The sequence below is a fragment of the Muntiacus reevesi genome, chromosome X, assembly GCF_963930625.1.
Source record: "Muntiacus reevesi chromosome X, mMunRee1.1, whole genome shotgun sequence".
NCBI classification, from domain to species: domain Eukaryota; kingdom Metazoa; phylum Chordata; class Mammalia; order Artiodactyla; family Cervidae; genus Muntiacus; species Muntiacus reevesi.
In genome coordinates this window covers 55337792-55354840 of record NC_089271.1, presented here as the reverse complement: position 1 = coordinate 55354840, position 17049 = coordinate 55337792, and the positions used below count along the sequence as shown (strand labels likewise).

Here is a 17049-nt window from a genome sequence, read left to right as displayed (position 1 = left end):
CAGATCACTCGACCCCTTTGTCTGTTTCCTCATCAGGATAATGAGAACATGAACAGTCTCTAACTCACAGATTTTGTGAGGAACGCAACAACTATTTCAGACAAAACATTAAGCACTGGCATGCTAAAGCCTGTGCTGGCTTTAGTATCTGGCACACAGGAAACCTCCATCCTCAAAAAGTGTCGAGCACTATTATTATTATTGGTTTTAACATCCCTAGGTTAGTCAATATTAATTGACAAGGAGGTAATCGGGATTGATGACAGAGTAGTTACAAAGAATTTCAGAGCAGTGTTTGATGTGTAGTAATAGTAAGAACTCCATAGTGCTGGCAGTAGTTTCTGTTGTGGTGGTATTGGTGATGGTGATGGTTGTGCTAACCTTGCTGAGTTAATCAAGCTTAATTAGCAAGGAGGTAACAGAGATCTGATGACAGAATTACACGAAGGCTTCAGGGCACAGTAGATAGTAAGTGCTCCGGAAGAGGCTGCTATCATCACTACCATTATCATCATTATTATTGGCCTGTCCTCCCTGAACTAACCAAGGATGTTAATTGGCCCTCAGAGCCCTTTCCCAGGACCCTAGGGAAGATCCAGGCAGCATCTGGAAGCTGGTGGACAGACTGTCTCATCCCACCCCCCACCAGGGGCATGGGAAGGTTGGTGAGGAAGGGGGAGGGCAGGATGGGAGGGGATTTGTTTTCTACTGACTCACTGGCCTCTTTCACCACCTTTCAGCTCCCCCCACCCCAATGCTCATTCATTCACTGGCAGCTTCCCTGCTTGCCAGAACTGTGCCCCGCCTAGGTTAAGATCCTGGCACCAGTTAGCCTAGGTTCAAATCCCAGCCATGCCCTGTGGTCCCAGGAAAGTTCTTAAGTTCCTCTGTGCCTCCTCTGGGAAATAGGAATAACCTCAATAACCATCTCAGAGACTTACCATGAGCTTGAAGTGAGTTGTGTTAGTTGCTCAGTTGTGTCTGATTCTTTGTGGCCCCATGGACTGTAGCCTGCCAGGCTCCTCTGTCCATGGGATTCTCCAGGCAAGAATATTGGAGTGGGTTGCCATTTCCTTCTCCATGAAGTGAGCTGGTGCTATATAAATGCTGATTGCCTGTTTTTTTTTTTTGTTGTTGTTGTTGTTTTTTCTGAGAGGGGTTAAGACCCAGGCTTTGGCTCTACGACCTGAGTTCAAATCCCATTTCTGCCACTTATTAACTGTGAGCTTGAATAAATCATTTAACTGCTCTGTGCCTCAGTTTCCCCACTGTATCCTTCCTCCATTCACCTGCCCTATCTCCCTCCACTGTTTCTACTTGTTTGCTCTCTGACTCCTCCCATGGTAGGTGCACACCAAAGTGTTTATTGAAGGAAGGAACCATTTGGGCTTCACCCATGAGGGGTCGGGGGAGATGTGGGTGATCAGTTAGAGACTTTAGGGAATTGCATTGGGCGGAATCCTGCCTGTAACCCTCCGCTGAGACCGCCTGGAGGGATGGTGCCTGACGTGGAGACGGGGGAGGGGGGTGGTCAGGGCGAGGCTCTGGGGGAGGGAGAGGAGAAGGATGCATCGCCTTTTCGGCAGCCCAGGGACCGCCCCTTGGCCTCCACGGATGGTGGGCGGATGAGTAATGCATCCAGGAAGCCTGGAGGCCTGTGGTTTCCTACCGCTGCTTCTACCCCGCCCTCGCGTGGATATTTATCCTCCGCGGCTCCGGCCCTGCCGCCATCGCCGCGGACCCAGCGCCCAGAGAGGCTACACCAGAGGTAGGCAGGGGCTTGGGCGGCCCGCGGGGCCTGGAACTGGGCTGGAGCTTTCCTGCCTGATACTCGGCTGCTCAGCCAGGCCTGCGGGTACCAGGACCCTGGGCTGGAGCAGGGGAAAAGGGTGGGTGTGGGGGAGGGGGGCTGGAATTGCTTTTTCAATCCCAACACTCCCAACTCCTTTGAACCCCTGACATCCATCCCCAGCTCCCCGAAGCCACGAGCCCCTAAAGCCACAGCTGCCTCCCAAGCTGCCAACTCCCCTAAATTCCCTCTTTGTCCCCCAGCAACCCAAACCCTCGAAGCTCCCTCAGCCCCCACAATCCCCAGCCTCCCAAATTCCCAACTCCCTAAACTCAGAGCTTTCTCTGCACCCTAATTCCTCAGGCACCCCACCCTCTTAAGCCCTCAAACTCTGTCAACTCCTTAAATCCCCGGGCTCCTCCAAATTCCTCAACTTCTTTCAACTGCCCCACCTCCTCTACCACTCAATATGCACAACCCCCAAACTCCCAACCTCCCCGCAAACTCCTCCAGCTCCCCTAACCCCAAATTCTTCAACCCCAACTCTTCAACCTTCCCACCACTTTAACACCCTGAAATTCTCCAACTCTCCCAGCCCCCTAAACACTGCAGCCCCATAACTCGCCCACTTACCTAGTGCTCAAAGTTTAAATTGCTCAAACTCCACGACTCCTAAATTCTCCTCACTCCCTATCCCCCTAAACTCTTCTGGGTTCTCAAATCCCCAAGCCCCTTAAAATCCCGTGTGTGTGTGTGTGCGTGTGTGTGTGTGTGTGTAGGGGTGTGGTGTAGAGTGGAGTGTGTGTGTGTGTGTGTGTGTAGGGGTGTGGTGTAGAGTGGAGTGTGTGTGTGTGTGTGTGTGTGTGTGTGTGTGTGTGTGTGTGTGTAGGGGTGTGGTATAGAGTGGAGTGGGAAGCCTTCCCAGGTACGTGGATCAGCTGGGCTGGGGGCCCTCTGAACCCTCCTCCCCACCCCCTACAGAACGCACCATGGCCCCCTTTGCACCCATGGCCTCTGGCATCCTGTTGCTGCTGTGGCTCACGGCCCCCAGCCGAGATTCCGTGTGTGTGTGTGTGTGTGTGTGTGTGTGTGTGTGTGTAGGGGTGTGGTGCCCCTCTGAACCCTCCTCCCCACCCCCTACAGAACGCACCATGGCCCCCTTTGCACCCATGGCCTCTGGCATCCTGTTGCTGCTGTGGCTCACGGCCTCCAGCCGAGCCTGTACCTGCGTCCCACCCCACCCACAGACGGCCTTCTGCAACTCCGAAGTCGGTGAGTGTGCCTGCCTCGCCCACACACTCCTGGCTTTGGTTTCCCTCTCAGTCCAGTGGGGTGCACGAGGGTTCCTACCTCTAGAACAATTCCACTCAGCACACTGACTCTGCTTTAGCTGCTCTGCATCCTCACACTTTCTTGATTACTCAAGGCCCAGACCAACCTCAGAGCCCTGGTACAGGCTGCTGCTTCTGCCTGGTATACCCATCCCCCCAGGTATCCACATAAGTGGCTGCCTTAAATGTCACCTTTTCAGGATGACCTTCCCTGACCACCCTATTCAAAACTTGAACCCCTGTCTCCTGGTACTCCTGATCCCCCTCACCCAGCTCTGAAGTTTCCTATCATACTTACTACCTTCTAACTTCCCATATACTTATTTCGCATGTGTTTAGTCGCTCTTCTCCTAGCTAGACTGTGAGCTCCACAAAGGGAGAGATTTCTGTGTTTTGTTCCCTGCTGTGTCCCTAACACCCAGAACAGTGCCTGGCACTGAGCAGATGCTCTAAAATATTTGTTGTGTGAACGAACAGGATGAATATAGGAAAAAAGCTTGAAGCAGTGCTTGGCCAAGAATAGGCATTCAACATACAGATGAAACAATTAACAAATGTATAAATCTCTAGGGTGCTGTCTGGCATCCAGCAATCCCTATTTAAGTATGTGCTTTGCTAGTATTATCGTGATTATTTGTATTGACCCCTTGCAGTCCCTTTGACTTGTTTTTATTTCCCCTCTTCTTTTGCAGTCATCAGGGCCAAGTTCGTGGGGACAGCAGAAGTCAACGAGACTGCCTTATACCAGCGTTATGAGATCAAGATGACTAAGGTAACCCTTCAGTTCTTGCCCCAGCAGTTCCTAACATCTTCCTCCTCATCAGAATAAAAGCCTCTGGCCACCGGTTTGGCGGGAAAGTTAGCTGTGATCTCAGGATGCTATCTGACTTCAGGGAAGAATGTGGAGTGGGAGGACTGTGTCAGTAAAAGACTCTTCCCCTCATCCACTGACAGATGTTCAAAGGGTTCAATGCCTTGAGGGATGCCCCTGACATCCGGTTCATCTACACCCCTGCCATGGAGAGCGTCTGTGGATACTTCCACAGGTCCCAGAACCGCAGTGAGGAGTTTCTCATAGCTGGTAAGGTCCCACCCTATCGCCCTGTGCCACGCCAACCCTCCGCTGCTGCCTGGCAACTGCACAAATGCAAGGGAAGGGAGGCTCTAAAAGAATGGTCCCCGTTGAAATGAGGAATGCCCCAAATTTCAGCCTATCAGAAGGCTGGGGCTTTGCCCAGCGGGTATCGGTAGTCCTGGGACACCAATCTGGTGCCACTCTGTCCCTGGCTCAGCCAATCAGAAGCTGCCTGTTGACCACCCCCTCCCCCCCCACCCCGGCCACAGGACAATTGTCAAATGGGCACCTGCACATCACCGCCTGCAGTTTTGTGGCTCCCTGGAACAGTATGAGTTCTGCTCAGCGCCGGGGATTCACCAAGACCTATGCTGCTGGTTGTGAGGAATGCACAGTGAGTGCCTGGAGCCTGCCCACCTCCTGGAGAGCAAGCCTTGGGCTTGTCCCCAAACCATGGCTTGTTTCTTGCTCCCTCTAGCTATTCCTTGTCCCCATGGCTGCTCCCCAAACCCTAGGGATATTCCTGAACTCTCTTGCTGTTCTCTCAAATCTGAGACTGTTCCTCCAGGCATTCTGCTTGTTGCTTTACCTTGTGTCTGATACCTGGGGATTCACAGTTCCCTAGACTGTCTGCCTGCTTTCTGTCCCTCTCACTCCCCCTGTGACTGCTCTGCCACTCTGAGGGTTCCAGGATTGCTCCTTGATGGCCCTGGAAGTCCTCTGACCCCAGTGACTGTTTCTGAGCCCCATGTCTCTTTCTTAGGCTTAAGTTTCCTGCCTGCCAGTTGTTCCCTGCTACTGCCAGTTATTCCCCGTTCAATGGGATGGGTACCCCCCAGGTGACCTGCCTGACTGCTCCCCCACCACCATTCCAGGAAACTGATCCTTCACATGGATTGCTGTCATCTCACCAAGCCCAATGACTGTTCCCCACAATGGGAGGGACTGTTTTTGAGTCTGTACCCATGTGGGGTGACACCAGGTCTCCCTAGCAGCTCTATGTTAACAGCTGAGGAGTGGAAAGTTCTCTGGAGGGGCAGAAGGGGCAGGAGGAGAAGCCCTTAGAGCTGTTCCTCCCTCCCCTCCTCCAGGTGTTTCCCTGCTCGTCCATCCCCTGCAAACTGCTGAGCGACACTCATTGCTTGTGGACGGACCAGCTGCTCACAGGCTCTGACAAGGGCTTCCAGAGCCGCCACCTGGCCTGCCTGCCCCGGGAGCCAGGGATGTGCACCTGGCAGTCCTTGCGGCCCCAGATGGCCTGAATCCTGCCCCCAGCAGAAGCTGAAGCCTGCACAGTGTTCACCCCTGTTTCCACTCCCACCTTTCTTTCTTCAAGAGGATGAAATAAAGAACTACCACCCAGCAGGCAGTCTCCCTGTGTAGTGTCTGGGAGCAAACCCATGTCACTTGATGACCTGGTGGGGGTACCCTGGGACCAATGCTGAGAGAGTGAGGGGTGTCCAATGCTTTTTATATACAGTTTGAGGTATTGGTAATTATTCTCTACATTGGCATTAGCACTGCTGTCATGTAACCTGCTTTACCAACCATGACTTACTGGATCATCTCTCTACCAGACTAATTTGTAGTTCCTACTGCATTGAGCTTTCTAGTTCAGAAATTATCCTACTGCTGCCACATGGTGGGGGCTTCCCAGGTGGTGCTAGTGGTAGAGAACCTGCCTGCTAATGCAGGAGATGTAAGAGACGCAGGTTCCATCCCTGGGTCGGGAAGATCCCCTGGAAGAGGAAATGGCAACCCACTCCAGTATTCTTGCTGGAGAATCCCATGGACAGAGGAGCCTGGCGGGCTACAGTCCATAGGGTCATGGAGTCAGGCATGACTGAAGTGACTTGGCACACATGCATGCATACCAAATGGTGACCTCACTGGCAAATTCCCCTATTCACAAATCCCTCCAGTGGACCAACTCATTGACAAATGCCCTGTCAGTCATTTGTAAACAGCTCTCCTCGTTTCAAGCGCTGTCCTGATGTCATCCAGAGAGGACGTTTTACCCCATCCAAACCTGTGGGTGTCACTGTTGCAACCTTAGGTTTTGTACTGTGAGTCTGACTTAAGTGAACAGGGAGACTTCCAGTAGGCCCAGAGGTCCCCCCCATCAACATAGCCCAGCCAGGGACTCTGGAAGAAAGGGCATCCCTGGCCCCCCACCCACGGCCTATGGGAGATTCCTTGGAAGTGTTCATTTGGGGACAAGGAGGGAAGGGGAGAATGTGTGATCTGAAAAACCCCAAGTTCTGCCCTTCTCCCCTCCCCTCTACTTCTGCTCCCCTCACTTTTTTGATCAACTGAAGCAGTGAAGTGCAGCTAGGGTTCAAAATCAGGACCAACCAGATGCATTAGCCCACCTCCACCTCCACCTTCCCCTACACAGCTGTCCATTCACCAAAACTTAGGCCTCTAGACTCAAGCCTCACCTTTCTGGTTCATCTTCCTCCCAAAAACCTGAGTGAGAGACCTTCCAAACACTCCCTTCCTCATGACTTCTTGCTCACACAGCTCGGCCCAGGCCCTTCTGGGCCCTTCCCAGTCCCTAGAACTTGCCCCTTATACTCCAAAGATCCAACTGAGGTGAGGCCCCTGGGAACTGGGCTTTCAGACTAGTGCAGACATTCAGTAGAACACTCAAATGTTCTGTTAACTGGAATCTGCTTTACATAGAACTTTGTTGAAGGAAGGGCTTCCCAGGTGGCTCAGTGGTAAAGAATCTGCCTGCAATGCAGGAGACCCAGGTTCGATCCCTCAGTTGTGAAGGAGGAAATGGCAATCCACTCCAGTATTCTTGCCTGTAGAATCCCATGGACAGAGGACCCTGACAGGCTATATAGTCCATGGGGTTGCAAAGTTGGACACAACTAAGTGACTAACACTTTTACTTTGTCGAAGGAAAAGACTTCCAAATTCCCTCCTATCAGACTACCTACTGGTGCTACCAGTAAGAACCCAGGTCTCCTTCAGGACATTCTGGGTCATCAAGTATGGCCCCCTTGGTCCATGTATGGACCCCTTGGTCCAAGTATGGATCCTCTTGGTCCATGTCCTTTTGTACTCCTGGAAGGTTCTGCCAGGGCTCAAGGTATGTCCCAGGGATGGGTGGATTTTGAGCACCCAGTGGCGACCTGTGCAGATATGTCCAGCAACAGTCTGTGTCTTAATATTTACATGTTGGTTATGCTCTGGGAGGACTGAACCCTGTCCACCAAAAGGGGCAAATGGCAGCCTCTGCTGATGGGTACAAAGAAAGGACCTGGGCTCTGGGGGCTTTGTCTCTATTGACTCAGCTGCCTGCAAGAGTCTGGCAGCTTCTGACAGTTCATCAAACCCTAGTACCAGCTGCCTGCACTCTTACACTGTTTCCTCACCCCAGGGCCCGTTCTCTGCATGTGTGCATGTGTTTTCAGTCGTGTCCAACTCTTTGCAACCCTATGGACTACTGCCTGCCAGGCTCCTCTGTTCATGGGATTATCCAGACAAGAATACTGCAGTGGGTAGCCATGTCCTTCTCCCAGGATCTTCCCGACCCAGGGATCGAACCCACATCTCCTGCATTGGCAGGCAGATTCTTTACCGAGACACACCTGGGAAGTGTCTTGAGCTCTCTATTATTTTACCCCTGGGAGGAAGGTGAAATAGAAAGTGGCAGTAGAAGGATGGAGCCTATTGTGGAAATGGTTCTCCTGCCAACCTGCCCACCTACAGGTAGTGCCCTGGATCAGGACTCAATACTTCATGGGATAACCACCAGGCCCTACTGAAGCCCTTTTCACAGAGGCTTAGCATACAAGATCACCTTCCCCAGACCCCAGCAGGAGCTCCAGGCAAGATACGTGTAGTCCTGGGGTCATTACACATTCCATCACTCTTCTAGAAAATCAACTAAAGGACTTCTCTGGTGGTCCAGTGGTTAAGACTCCACATTCCCCATGCAGGGGCCCACAGGTTCAATCTCTGGTTGGGGAACTAAGAACCCACATGCTGCACTGCAGCCAAAAAAGAAAATCCACTCAAGTGAATAAACTGAGTTGCCCTTCACCCCTAGCATTCCACATGTCTGTGTGTGCATCTCTGATTGGAAGACACTCTGATGGCTGAGAAGAAGTAAGTGGGGGGGGGGTTGCAGTCCTGTGAGGTGTGCAGCATGGGTTCCAGCACCATGGGTAGCCTGGGGGCTGGCCCTTCTCACCCAAGCCTCAGTTGTTGTTGTTCAATCGCCCAGTTGTGTCCGACTCTTTGCAACCCCATGGACTGCAGCATCTGTTCCTCACCATCTCTGGAAGTTTGCCCAAGTTCATGTCCATTGCATTGGTGATATCATCCAACCATCTCATCCTCTGATGCCCTCTTCTCCTTCTGCCCTCAACCTTTCCCAGCATCTCCCTGAAAGATGGGCCTTGCAGTCCCTACCGAGAATCCTTCTGAAGTCTGTGCTAGCATTAGAGGATGATTAATGAGTGCATTCACCCACTGGGTATTTTGGGGGTGTCAAAACACATGAAACTCTTAATAACAATAACGTCCTGTATAATGTTACAGTAATTTAAATTTCTAGACTGGTAGTGTAGTGTAGTGATTAAGAACCTAAACACTCAAGCCAGGTCATTTGCATTCAAATCCTGCCGTTCCATGTACTAGCTCTGTGACCTTGGTGAAATTACATTACCTCTTTATACCTCAGTTTCCACCTCTATAAGATTGGTATAAAATGAATGCCTAACTCATAGGCATGTAACTTTACGTGTAAAGTGCCTGGAACCGTGCTAGGTACATAGCACTTGTAAGTATTAATTAGGAGTAGTATGATAAATGTAATTTAATGTTTAATAGTGATCATCTGTATCACTAATGATTATTTACAATATTGAAAATCATGTTTAATGTCAGGAATGATAATGTACAATATTAGAAATAATGTATAATATCAGTAGTAATAATTTAATGCACCCTAGAAATCTTAGTTTAACTCATCATCCTGATAACCTTCTCCAGAGATGTAACAAATATTTAATATGCTCATGTGTTATTTTTTCTTATTATATGAGACTTTTACGCTGCTTCCCAGTGTGCAAATCACCCCACTTAAAAATACTGACATTTTCAAAGACTTCTGAGGACAAGTCCTCCCCTCAGTGATAACGTTCCCCACTATAAAGTCCTCACTGTGGACAAATCATCACATTTATAAATCTCTATTGCTGCCAAAACTACAGGTGACAAATCTCTAAGCTCTTGGCATATCTTTCCTTTGAAATGTTCCCTCTCTTCACTGCACAAATTCCCCTTTCCACAAATATCCCAGTAACAAATACCTCTGTTGAGCTACCTTATTTATTCATAAACATCTGATTGACTTATCCATTGATGACCTCCAACTGACAAATCTCCCCATTCACAAATACCCAGGAGCAATCTATCATCAACTGATGGACTCTAGTAACAAATATCTCTCGATGATTACCCAATCCGTTGGCATATATCCTATGACCACTCAGTTGACACATCTCTCTATTCATGAATACCTTTCTATGACATAATTCTCATTGACAACCTCTATCAACAAATCTTCCCAAGAATACATTCTATTGGCATATCTCCCCATTCAGGCATGCCTATCAAAATGCTCTCATTGTCAAATCTTACCATTCAGAACCATTCAGAAATACCCACCATTGATATCTACCTCATTGCTAAACTCTTTCCATTCATAAAACCTCATCCATCCATATAGCCCCTACTGATTGGCCACCCTTCCCCACTGACACATTTCCCCATCCTTAGATATCTCTAGTTGGAAAATCTCCCTGCTGGAACAGCTCTCAATATATTACCCTATATGTTGAAACATCTCTCCATACTCCCAATGACAGATGAAGAGGTAGAACAATTCTTCCTTTTCATCAATACTGACTGACACTTAGGTCTCACTCTCTAGCCTGGGACACCTCTTATGCCAGTAGTGATGAAATCTGAGGACCAACCCCAGTTATACCATAGAGCACCCACCAAAGGAAATGATTAGGGCACATTCTCTCTGGATGTAGAGGTGAAGGTGGAGCTTGAAAAAAGAGCTTAGTTGAAAGTCTGCATAAGAAGTTGTTAGAACCCCAGACACTCCCCAAATACCAGTCCCCACTGCAATAAAAGGCTGAGGATATGAGCTCTTAAAAAAGCAAAATAGAGAGTTCATGTGGGCAGGAACACCCAGGCCGCACCTCTTTGTCGTTAACTATTTATCCACCACTGAGCCTGGGACTCCTGCTGAACCTTTGTGAAGAGTTACAGCTCTGATGGGTGGAGGTGGGGCCACTGGTACCAGAGGGCAAGTCTCAGTGTCCTTTCCCTCCATCACATCTTGAGGGCCTCCTCTGACTCCAGGCCCCTGGAAAGCAGTAGTATTAATTAAATGTTCCCTGAATCCTCTCCTGATTGAGGGTAAGCTGGGCCAGGAAAAGCTCATGCTTCAACTCCGCTCACCCTCACTGTGTCTCCAGGTCCCTGCCATGAGTCCCAGCTTCCTTCTGGTCCCCCCATTGTTCCTGGCTCTGTCCCTGACCAGCCTCAGGCTGGCCCTCAGGTGCTACCAACCACACCCCCACACTATTTATTGTAACTCAGATGTGGGTAAGTCTGGGCAGACTTCAGGAAGGTCTCTAATGCAGGGACTCACAGTGAGGTTCCAGAAGAGTGGATAAAGCCCTGTGAGGTGGTTGAACCTAAACAGCAGTTGCTCTGCAAACTTTTTTTTCCCCAAGAGTCTTGGGACAGGGAAAATCTTTAATGTTTGAAACCCAAGGGATCCCTTGACACATTTCTCCCACTGTTAATCCCTGTGGCTTAATTCCTGGGTCTTCTTACTGAGATCATGAAGCATTATGAGTTCAAAACATCAAGGTACCCTGCCCACCTCCTTCCCCATATCCATCTCCTCACCAAAATACAAGCCCCTGACCTTGTTCTGGCTGAGGGAATAGGGTGGCTCTTTGAGGCCCCAAAACTAGGGATGTGATACTAAGACCCAGCCCCTCATCCATTAAGTATTCTTCAGTCCCAGGGTCCCTCTCCCTCCCCCCCCCCCACAGACAACCAATGTTCTAAAAAACCCAGAATCAACGTTTCTGGGTCATGAAAGTACTCAAATATAAAGAGCAATGTGGTTATATCTATCTATCTACACACCACAGCGGTGGTGACATCCCTGGGGAGAAGTTTTCTTCTAGGAATTCCTTATCTCAGGCCAGCCTGCATGTCCCTACCCTGCATGGATACCTCATCTTCAGGCCTCTCTCTGTCCCAGCCCTAGAACAAAGTGTCCCCTCCCTGGAGCATTTTCCACCAAGTACTCCTACTCCCAGCATGCTTTGCTCCTGATTTCAGCCATCCATAGCAAATTCTGTCCCCAACCCATAGTGTTCTGGATCTTTGGGACTGAGCACTTGGGGATCACAATCTGTCCCAGCCAAGGGACATCTGGTCACACTTTACTGACCATCGGGAATGGCATTCACCCCCTTTAGGCTCTTTGATGGATGAGGATGTGCACTGAGCTGTGTAGTCTTGGAAGGGGCTCAGGGAGGAGTATATCAGGGAGGGGTCCTGATTATCTACAGGCATGCCTGTAGGAATTTCAGCAGAGCTATTTAAAATCCTAAAAGGTTATGCTATTAAAGTGCTGCACTCAATATGTCAGCAAATTTGGAAAACTCAGCAGTGGCCACAGGACTGGAAAAGGTCAATCCTCATCCAAATTCCCAAGAAGGGCAGTACTAAAGAATGTTTAAACCACCGGACAATTGTACTCATCTCCATGCTAGTAAGGTTATGCTCAAAATCCTTCAAGCTAGGCTTCAGCATTATGTGAACTGAAAACTTCCAGATGCTTAAGCTGGGTTTAGGAAAGGCAGAGGAACCAGAGATCAAATTGCCAACATTCGGTGGATCACAGAGAAAGCAAGGGGATTCCAGAAAAAACATCTACCTCTGTTTCATTGACTGCGCTAAAGCCTTTGGCTGTGTGGATCATAACAATCTGTGGAAAACTCTTAAAGAGATGGGAATACCAGACCATCTTACCTGTCTCCTGAGAAACCTGTATGCAGGTCAAGAAGCAACAGTTAGAACCTCGTATGGAATAACTGATTGGTGCAGGATTGGGAAAGGAGTACAATAAGACTGTTTATTGTCACCCTGTTTATTTAACTTATATGCAGAGCATATCATTAGAAGTGTTGAGTTGGATGAGTTACAAGCTGGAATCAAGATTCTGGGACAAAAAAAAAGATTCTGGGACAAATACCAACAACCTCAGATATGCAGATGACACCACTCTAATGGCAGAAAGCGAAGAGGGACTAAAGAACCTCTTGACAAGGGTGAAAGAGGAGAGTGAAAAAGCCAGCTTAAAACTTAATATTAAAAAAACTAAGATCATGGCATTGGGTCCCATCACTTCATGGCAAATAGAAGGGGAAAAGGTGGAAGCAGTGACAGATTTCCTCTTCTTGGGCTCTAAAATCACCATGGATGGCGACTGCAGTCATGAAATTAGAAGATTGCTTCTTGGCAGGAAAGTTATGACAAACTTAGACAATATGTTAAAAAGCAAAGACATTACTTTGCCGACAAAGGTCTGTATAGTCAAGGCTATGGTTTTTCCAGTAGTCATGTACAGATGTGAGAACACTGTACATAAAGAAGGCAGAGCATCAAATAATTGATACTTTTGAACTGTGGTGCTGGAGAAGACTCTTGAGAGTCCCTGGGACAACAAGGACATCAAACCAGTCAATCTTAAAGGAAATTAACCCTGAATATTCATTGGAAGGACTGATACTGAAGCTGAAGCTCCAATACTTTGGCCACCTGATGGGAAGAGCTAACTCACTGGAAAAGACTGATGCTGAGAAAGATTGAAGGCAGAAGGAGAAGAGGGTGATAGAGGATGAGATGGTTGGATGGCATCACCAGTTAAATGGACATGAACTTGGGCAAACTCTGGGAAACAGTGAGGGACAGGGAAGCCTGGGATGCTGCAGTCCATGCGGTCACAGAGAGTCAGACATGACTTGGCAACTGAGCAAAAAAATGCCTGTAGACACAGATCCAGCTCTTCCCTGTTCTTTCTGTTCCTTGCTCTTGTTTGCTGGCCCCTTCTTCCTCTCCTGATCCCCTGCTCCTTCTCCATGTTCTATCCTTTTTTTCACTCCTCCACTTTCTCCTCACTCTCTTCCTTCCTTCCTGATCCACACTCCTCCTTGTTTCACTGCTGTTTGCTATTTCCTTTCACAGGTCCCTGGCTTCCGGGTCCATCCTTCATCCCTGTGGCCCTTCTCTTCCAAAAGCAGAAGCTATGTAGAGAAGCACATGGAGCAGTGCTCTGCCCAGTCACCCCCAGGTGCCTCCCTGCCACCCCTGCAAAGGCACATACCTGAGTATCAACTTTGCACAATCCCTGTGGAGGAACCCTGAGTGCAAGAATATGAAGGCATAAACTTTGCTGTCTTCCTTGGTGACCTGATATCTGCTATTGAATCTTCATGTACAATAGCCTCTGGCCTTGGACCCAGACTTCTACTCAGCCACAGTGGGCTGGGGATGCTTCACCTTCTTCAACATCATAAACCAATCTAAGCCCTTCAACCTCCCATCACCACCTCCTCAAGCCTCCAAAAGACTCCCAGCTCCTAACTGTGCTGTGGATTTACCTGGTTCACGTTCTGTTTCTTGATCTGGATGCAGCAGAGAGGACTATGTTCACTGTGTGAAAATTCAGTGAAAATTCACTTATGATATGTTCCCTTTTCTGAACTTGTTACAGCTTCAATGAAATTGGCCCCTCAAAAGAAAACCCTATAAACTACAAGGATATACTGTGCAGCACAGAGAATATAACCATATTTTATTATTACTATAAATGGAATATAATCAAGAAAAATTATGAGTCACTATGCTGTACACCTATAACTAATATAATACTGTAAATTACTTATACTTCAGTTTTTAAAAAAAGTTAAGAAAAGAAAGGGAATAAATGAAGTCCCCCACCCTCTTAATATATTTCCTGTGCGTTTTCCTTCAATTGCTCCCTTACTCCTGCACTCTATCTTTCATACAATCCCAAAGTCACTTACCCTGTTGATTCTCACCCTCTCTTTCCTTATAGCACAGGGACCATGAATCCTGGGCCCAGAGAAGGGACTGGATCCAGAGAGGCCTTGGGGTTGGACTATGCCTGTCACACTATGAACCCTCTACAAACATTTGCTGAGCCATAAATCACCTGGAGTGGAGGTAGCAAGGAAAGAGAAGTCCCTATTCCCATAGCAACCCACCCTCTAGGTCTACATGACCAAGTCGATGCAAGTAGATCACCAGGCTAGGGAAGTTGGGGTGAAGTGAAGTCAAACTGTACCCCACACTTGACTGGCAAATATTTAGACGCACTGAGCTGAGCATCCTAGAGGACTCCTGGTGGTCTGCAAACTGGATAGGAGTAGATAGGGTAGTGGGGCCAGAGTCCTGATGTGTCTGCCATCTCAGCTTCCAAGTATGGGGTTGGGCAAGGCTGCTCCCACAAATCCAGGGCCACCATTTACCCCTCCATGTTGTACAGTGTTGGTGAGGACAAAAGAGGAAATAGGGGAGGCAAGCTGGCTGGCAAAAAGTCTAATGCTTCTGCAATCACCTGCCACCATTACCCACCATTAACTGTCTTCCTCTGAAGGCCCATTCTTTCTGTCCCTGACAAAAATAGCCTTTGAATAGCTACAAAACAGCCCGGAGGTACTACCAGGAATTAATGAGAAAATATAGCTATTAAGATAGCACTGAATTGGAACAGGTATAAAGAAAGTGACCAGTGGACTAGAACAGAGTCCTGAACTTGTCCATACATACATAGGAATTTAGGATATGATGGAGGTGGCATACCAGATCAGTGGGGAAAAAAGGGTTATCTATAAAGGAAAAGATGAAACTGGGTCCCTACCTATCTCATACTGTATATGAAAATAAATTTTAAAGAACACATGTAATAAAGATGTTTGGAAGACTGCTAGGATTGCTATATTGAGAACAGCATTATGTAAGTGAATGGATGCAATAGCCATTCTGTAATGCATATAGAGAAGTGTTAAAGAAATGTAATAAAGATGTTTGTAAGAATGCTAAAAAGAGAAAGGAAATCAATTTAAGATGGATGAAGTATTTAAATGTCAAAAACAAAGCTTGCTACTTGTATCATCTACTAAATTTCCATTGTACATGGATCTAAATCTGGACTTTGAATTTTTCTTCCTTTAGTCTGTTAATCTGTCTATCCATGTGTGTCATATTGTTTAAATTAGAAAAGATTCATAAAATGTTTGCTTGCAAAAGCATTAAACTCCTCGTAGACTGGAAAGGCTAGTCCTCCCTCAAATCTCTTTTTCAGGATTTTCCTGGTTATTCTTGCATGTTTGCTTTTTCATATGAACTTTACATTCAACTTATCCAGCTCCAGATAACAGCTTATTAGGTTATCTGGGGAGATCATATTATAATTAAAAAATAGAAACCTAAGAAGGGAAACTGATATCTTTATGATCTTAATTTATCCTATCCACAAATAAGGAATGCCTTCCCATTTGTGTAAGTCTACCTTTGAGTCTTTCAGAAGTGTTTTAAATTTTTCCTCATATGAGTTTGCACATCTCTTGTTAAACTTATTCGGAAGCATTTTTTCTTTTTTGTTGTTACCTTAAATGGGGTTTTCTATTCTGTCTGGTTAGTTGTATATATGGAAACTACTGATTTATGTATGCTGATTTTATATTCTGCTGTTACTATTATTGTTTGAATTTGTTATTGAATCTCTGGGGAATTTCTAGATATATTATCATGTAATCTATAAATAGAAATATTTTTACATCCTCTTTACCCATTTTTACATCTGTAATTGTTTTGCCTAGTCTAATTGCATTGGTCTAATATCTCTAAATGCAAAAGGCAAAATGGTTGTCTGAGGAGGCCTTACAAATAGCTGAGAAAAGAAGAGAAACTAAAGGCAAAGGAGAAAAGGAAAGATATACCCATCTGAATGTAGAGTTCCAAAGAATAGGAAGGAGAGATAAGAAAGCCTTCCTAAGTGATCAATGCAAAGAAACAGAGGAAAAGAATAGAATGGTAAAGAGGAGAGATCTCTTAAAGAAAATTAGAGATACCAAGGGAACATTTCCTGGGAAGATGGGCACAATAAAGGACAGAAATGGTATGGACCTAACTGAAGCAGAAGATATTAAGAAGAGGTGGCAAGAATACACAGAAGAACTATACAAAAAAGATCTTCATGACCCAGATAACCATGATGATGTGATCACTCACCTAGAGCCAGACATCCTGGAATGTGAAGTCAAGCGGGCCATAGAAAGCATTACTGCAAACAAAGCTAGGGGAGGTGATGGGATTCCAACTGAGCTATTTCAAATCCTTAAAGATGATGCTGTTAAAGTGCTGCACTCAATATGCCAGCAAATTTGGAAAACTCAGCAGTGGCCACAGGACTGGAAGTGGTCAGTTTTCATTCCAATCCCAAAGAATGTTCAAACTACTGCACAATGGCACTCATTTCACACGCTAGCAAAGCAATGCTCGAAATTCTCCAAGCTAGGCTTCAACAGTATGTAAGCCAAGAAATTTCAGATGTTCAAGCTGGATTTAGGAAAGGCAGAAGAACCAGAAATCAAATTGTCAACATCTGTTGGATCATAGAAAAAGCAAAAGAGTTCCAGAGAAACGTCTACTTCTGCTTCATTGACTACACTAAAGCCTTTGACTGTGTGGATCACAACAAACTGTGG

General features: G+C 47.1%; 2 protein-coding genes across 3 annotated transcripts in view; one reads left to right on the top strand and one right to left on the bottom strand.

Moving 5' to 3' along the window:
• Positions 1 to 17049, bottom strand: part of SYN1 (synapsin I) — a 52639-nt gene that overhangs the window by 9373 nt on the left and 26217 nt on the right. The window lies entirely within an intron of this gene.
• Positions 1669 to 5560, top strand: TIMP1 (TIMP metallopeptidase inhibitor 1). The gene is made up of 6 exons (XM_065915473.1): positions 1669 to 1768; positions 2933 to 3061; positions 3813 to 3892; positions 4075 to 4201; positions 4465 to 4589; positions 5287 to 5560. The coding sequence occupies exons 2-6, from the start codon at positions 2941 to 2943 to the stop codon at positions 5455 to 5457; spliced, it is 624 nt and encodes a 207-aa protein (XP_065771545.1). The 5' UTR covers positions 1669 to 1768; positions 2933 to 2940; the 3' UTR covers positions 5458 to 5560.

Coding starts and splice junctions, on each gene's coding strand:
- TIMP1 (XM_065915473.1), top strand. CDS start 2,941: ATGGCCCCCTTTGCACCCATGGCCTCTGGCATCCTGTTGCTGCTGTGG. Junction 3,062..3,812: donor CTTCTGCAACTCCGAAGTCG/GTGAGTGTGCCT, acceptor CTTCTTTTGCAG/TCATCAGGGCCAAGTTCGTG. Junction 4,202..4,464: donor TGAGGAGTTTCTCATAGCTG/GTAAGGTCCCAC, acceptor CCCCGGCCACAG/GACAATTGTCAAATGGGCAC.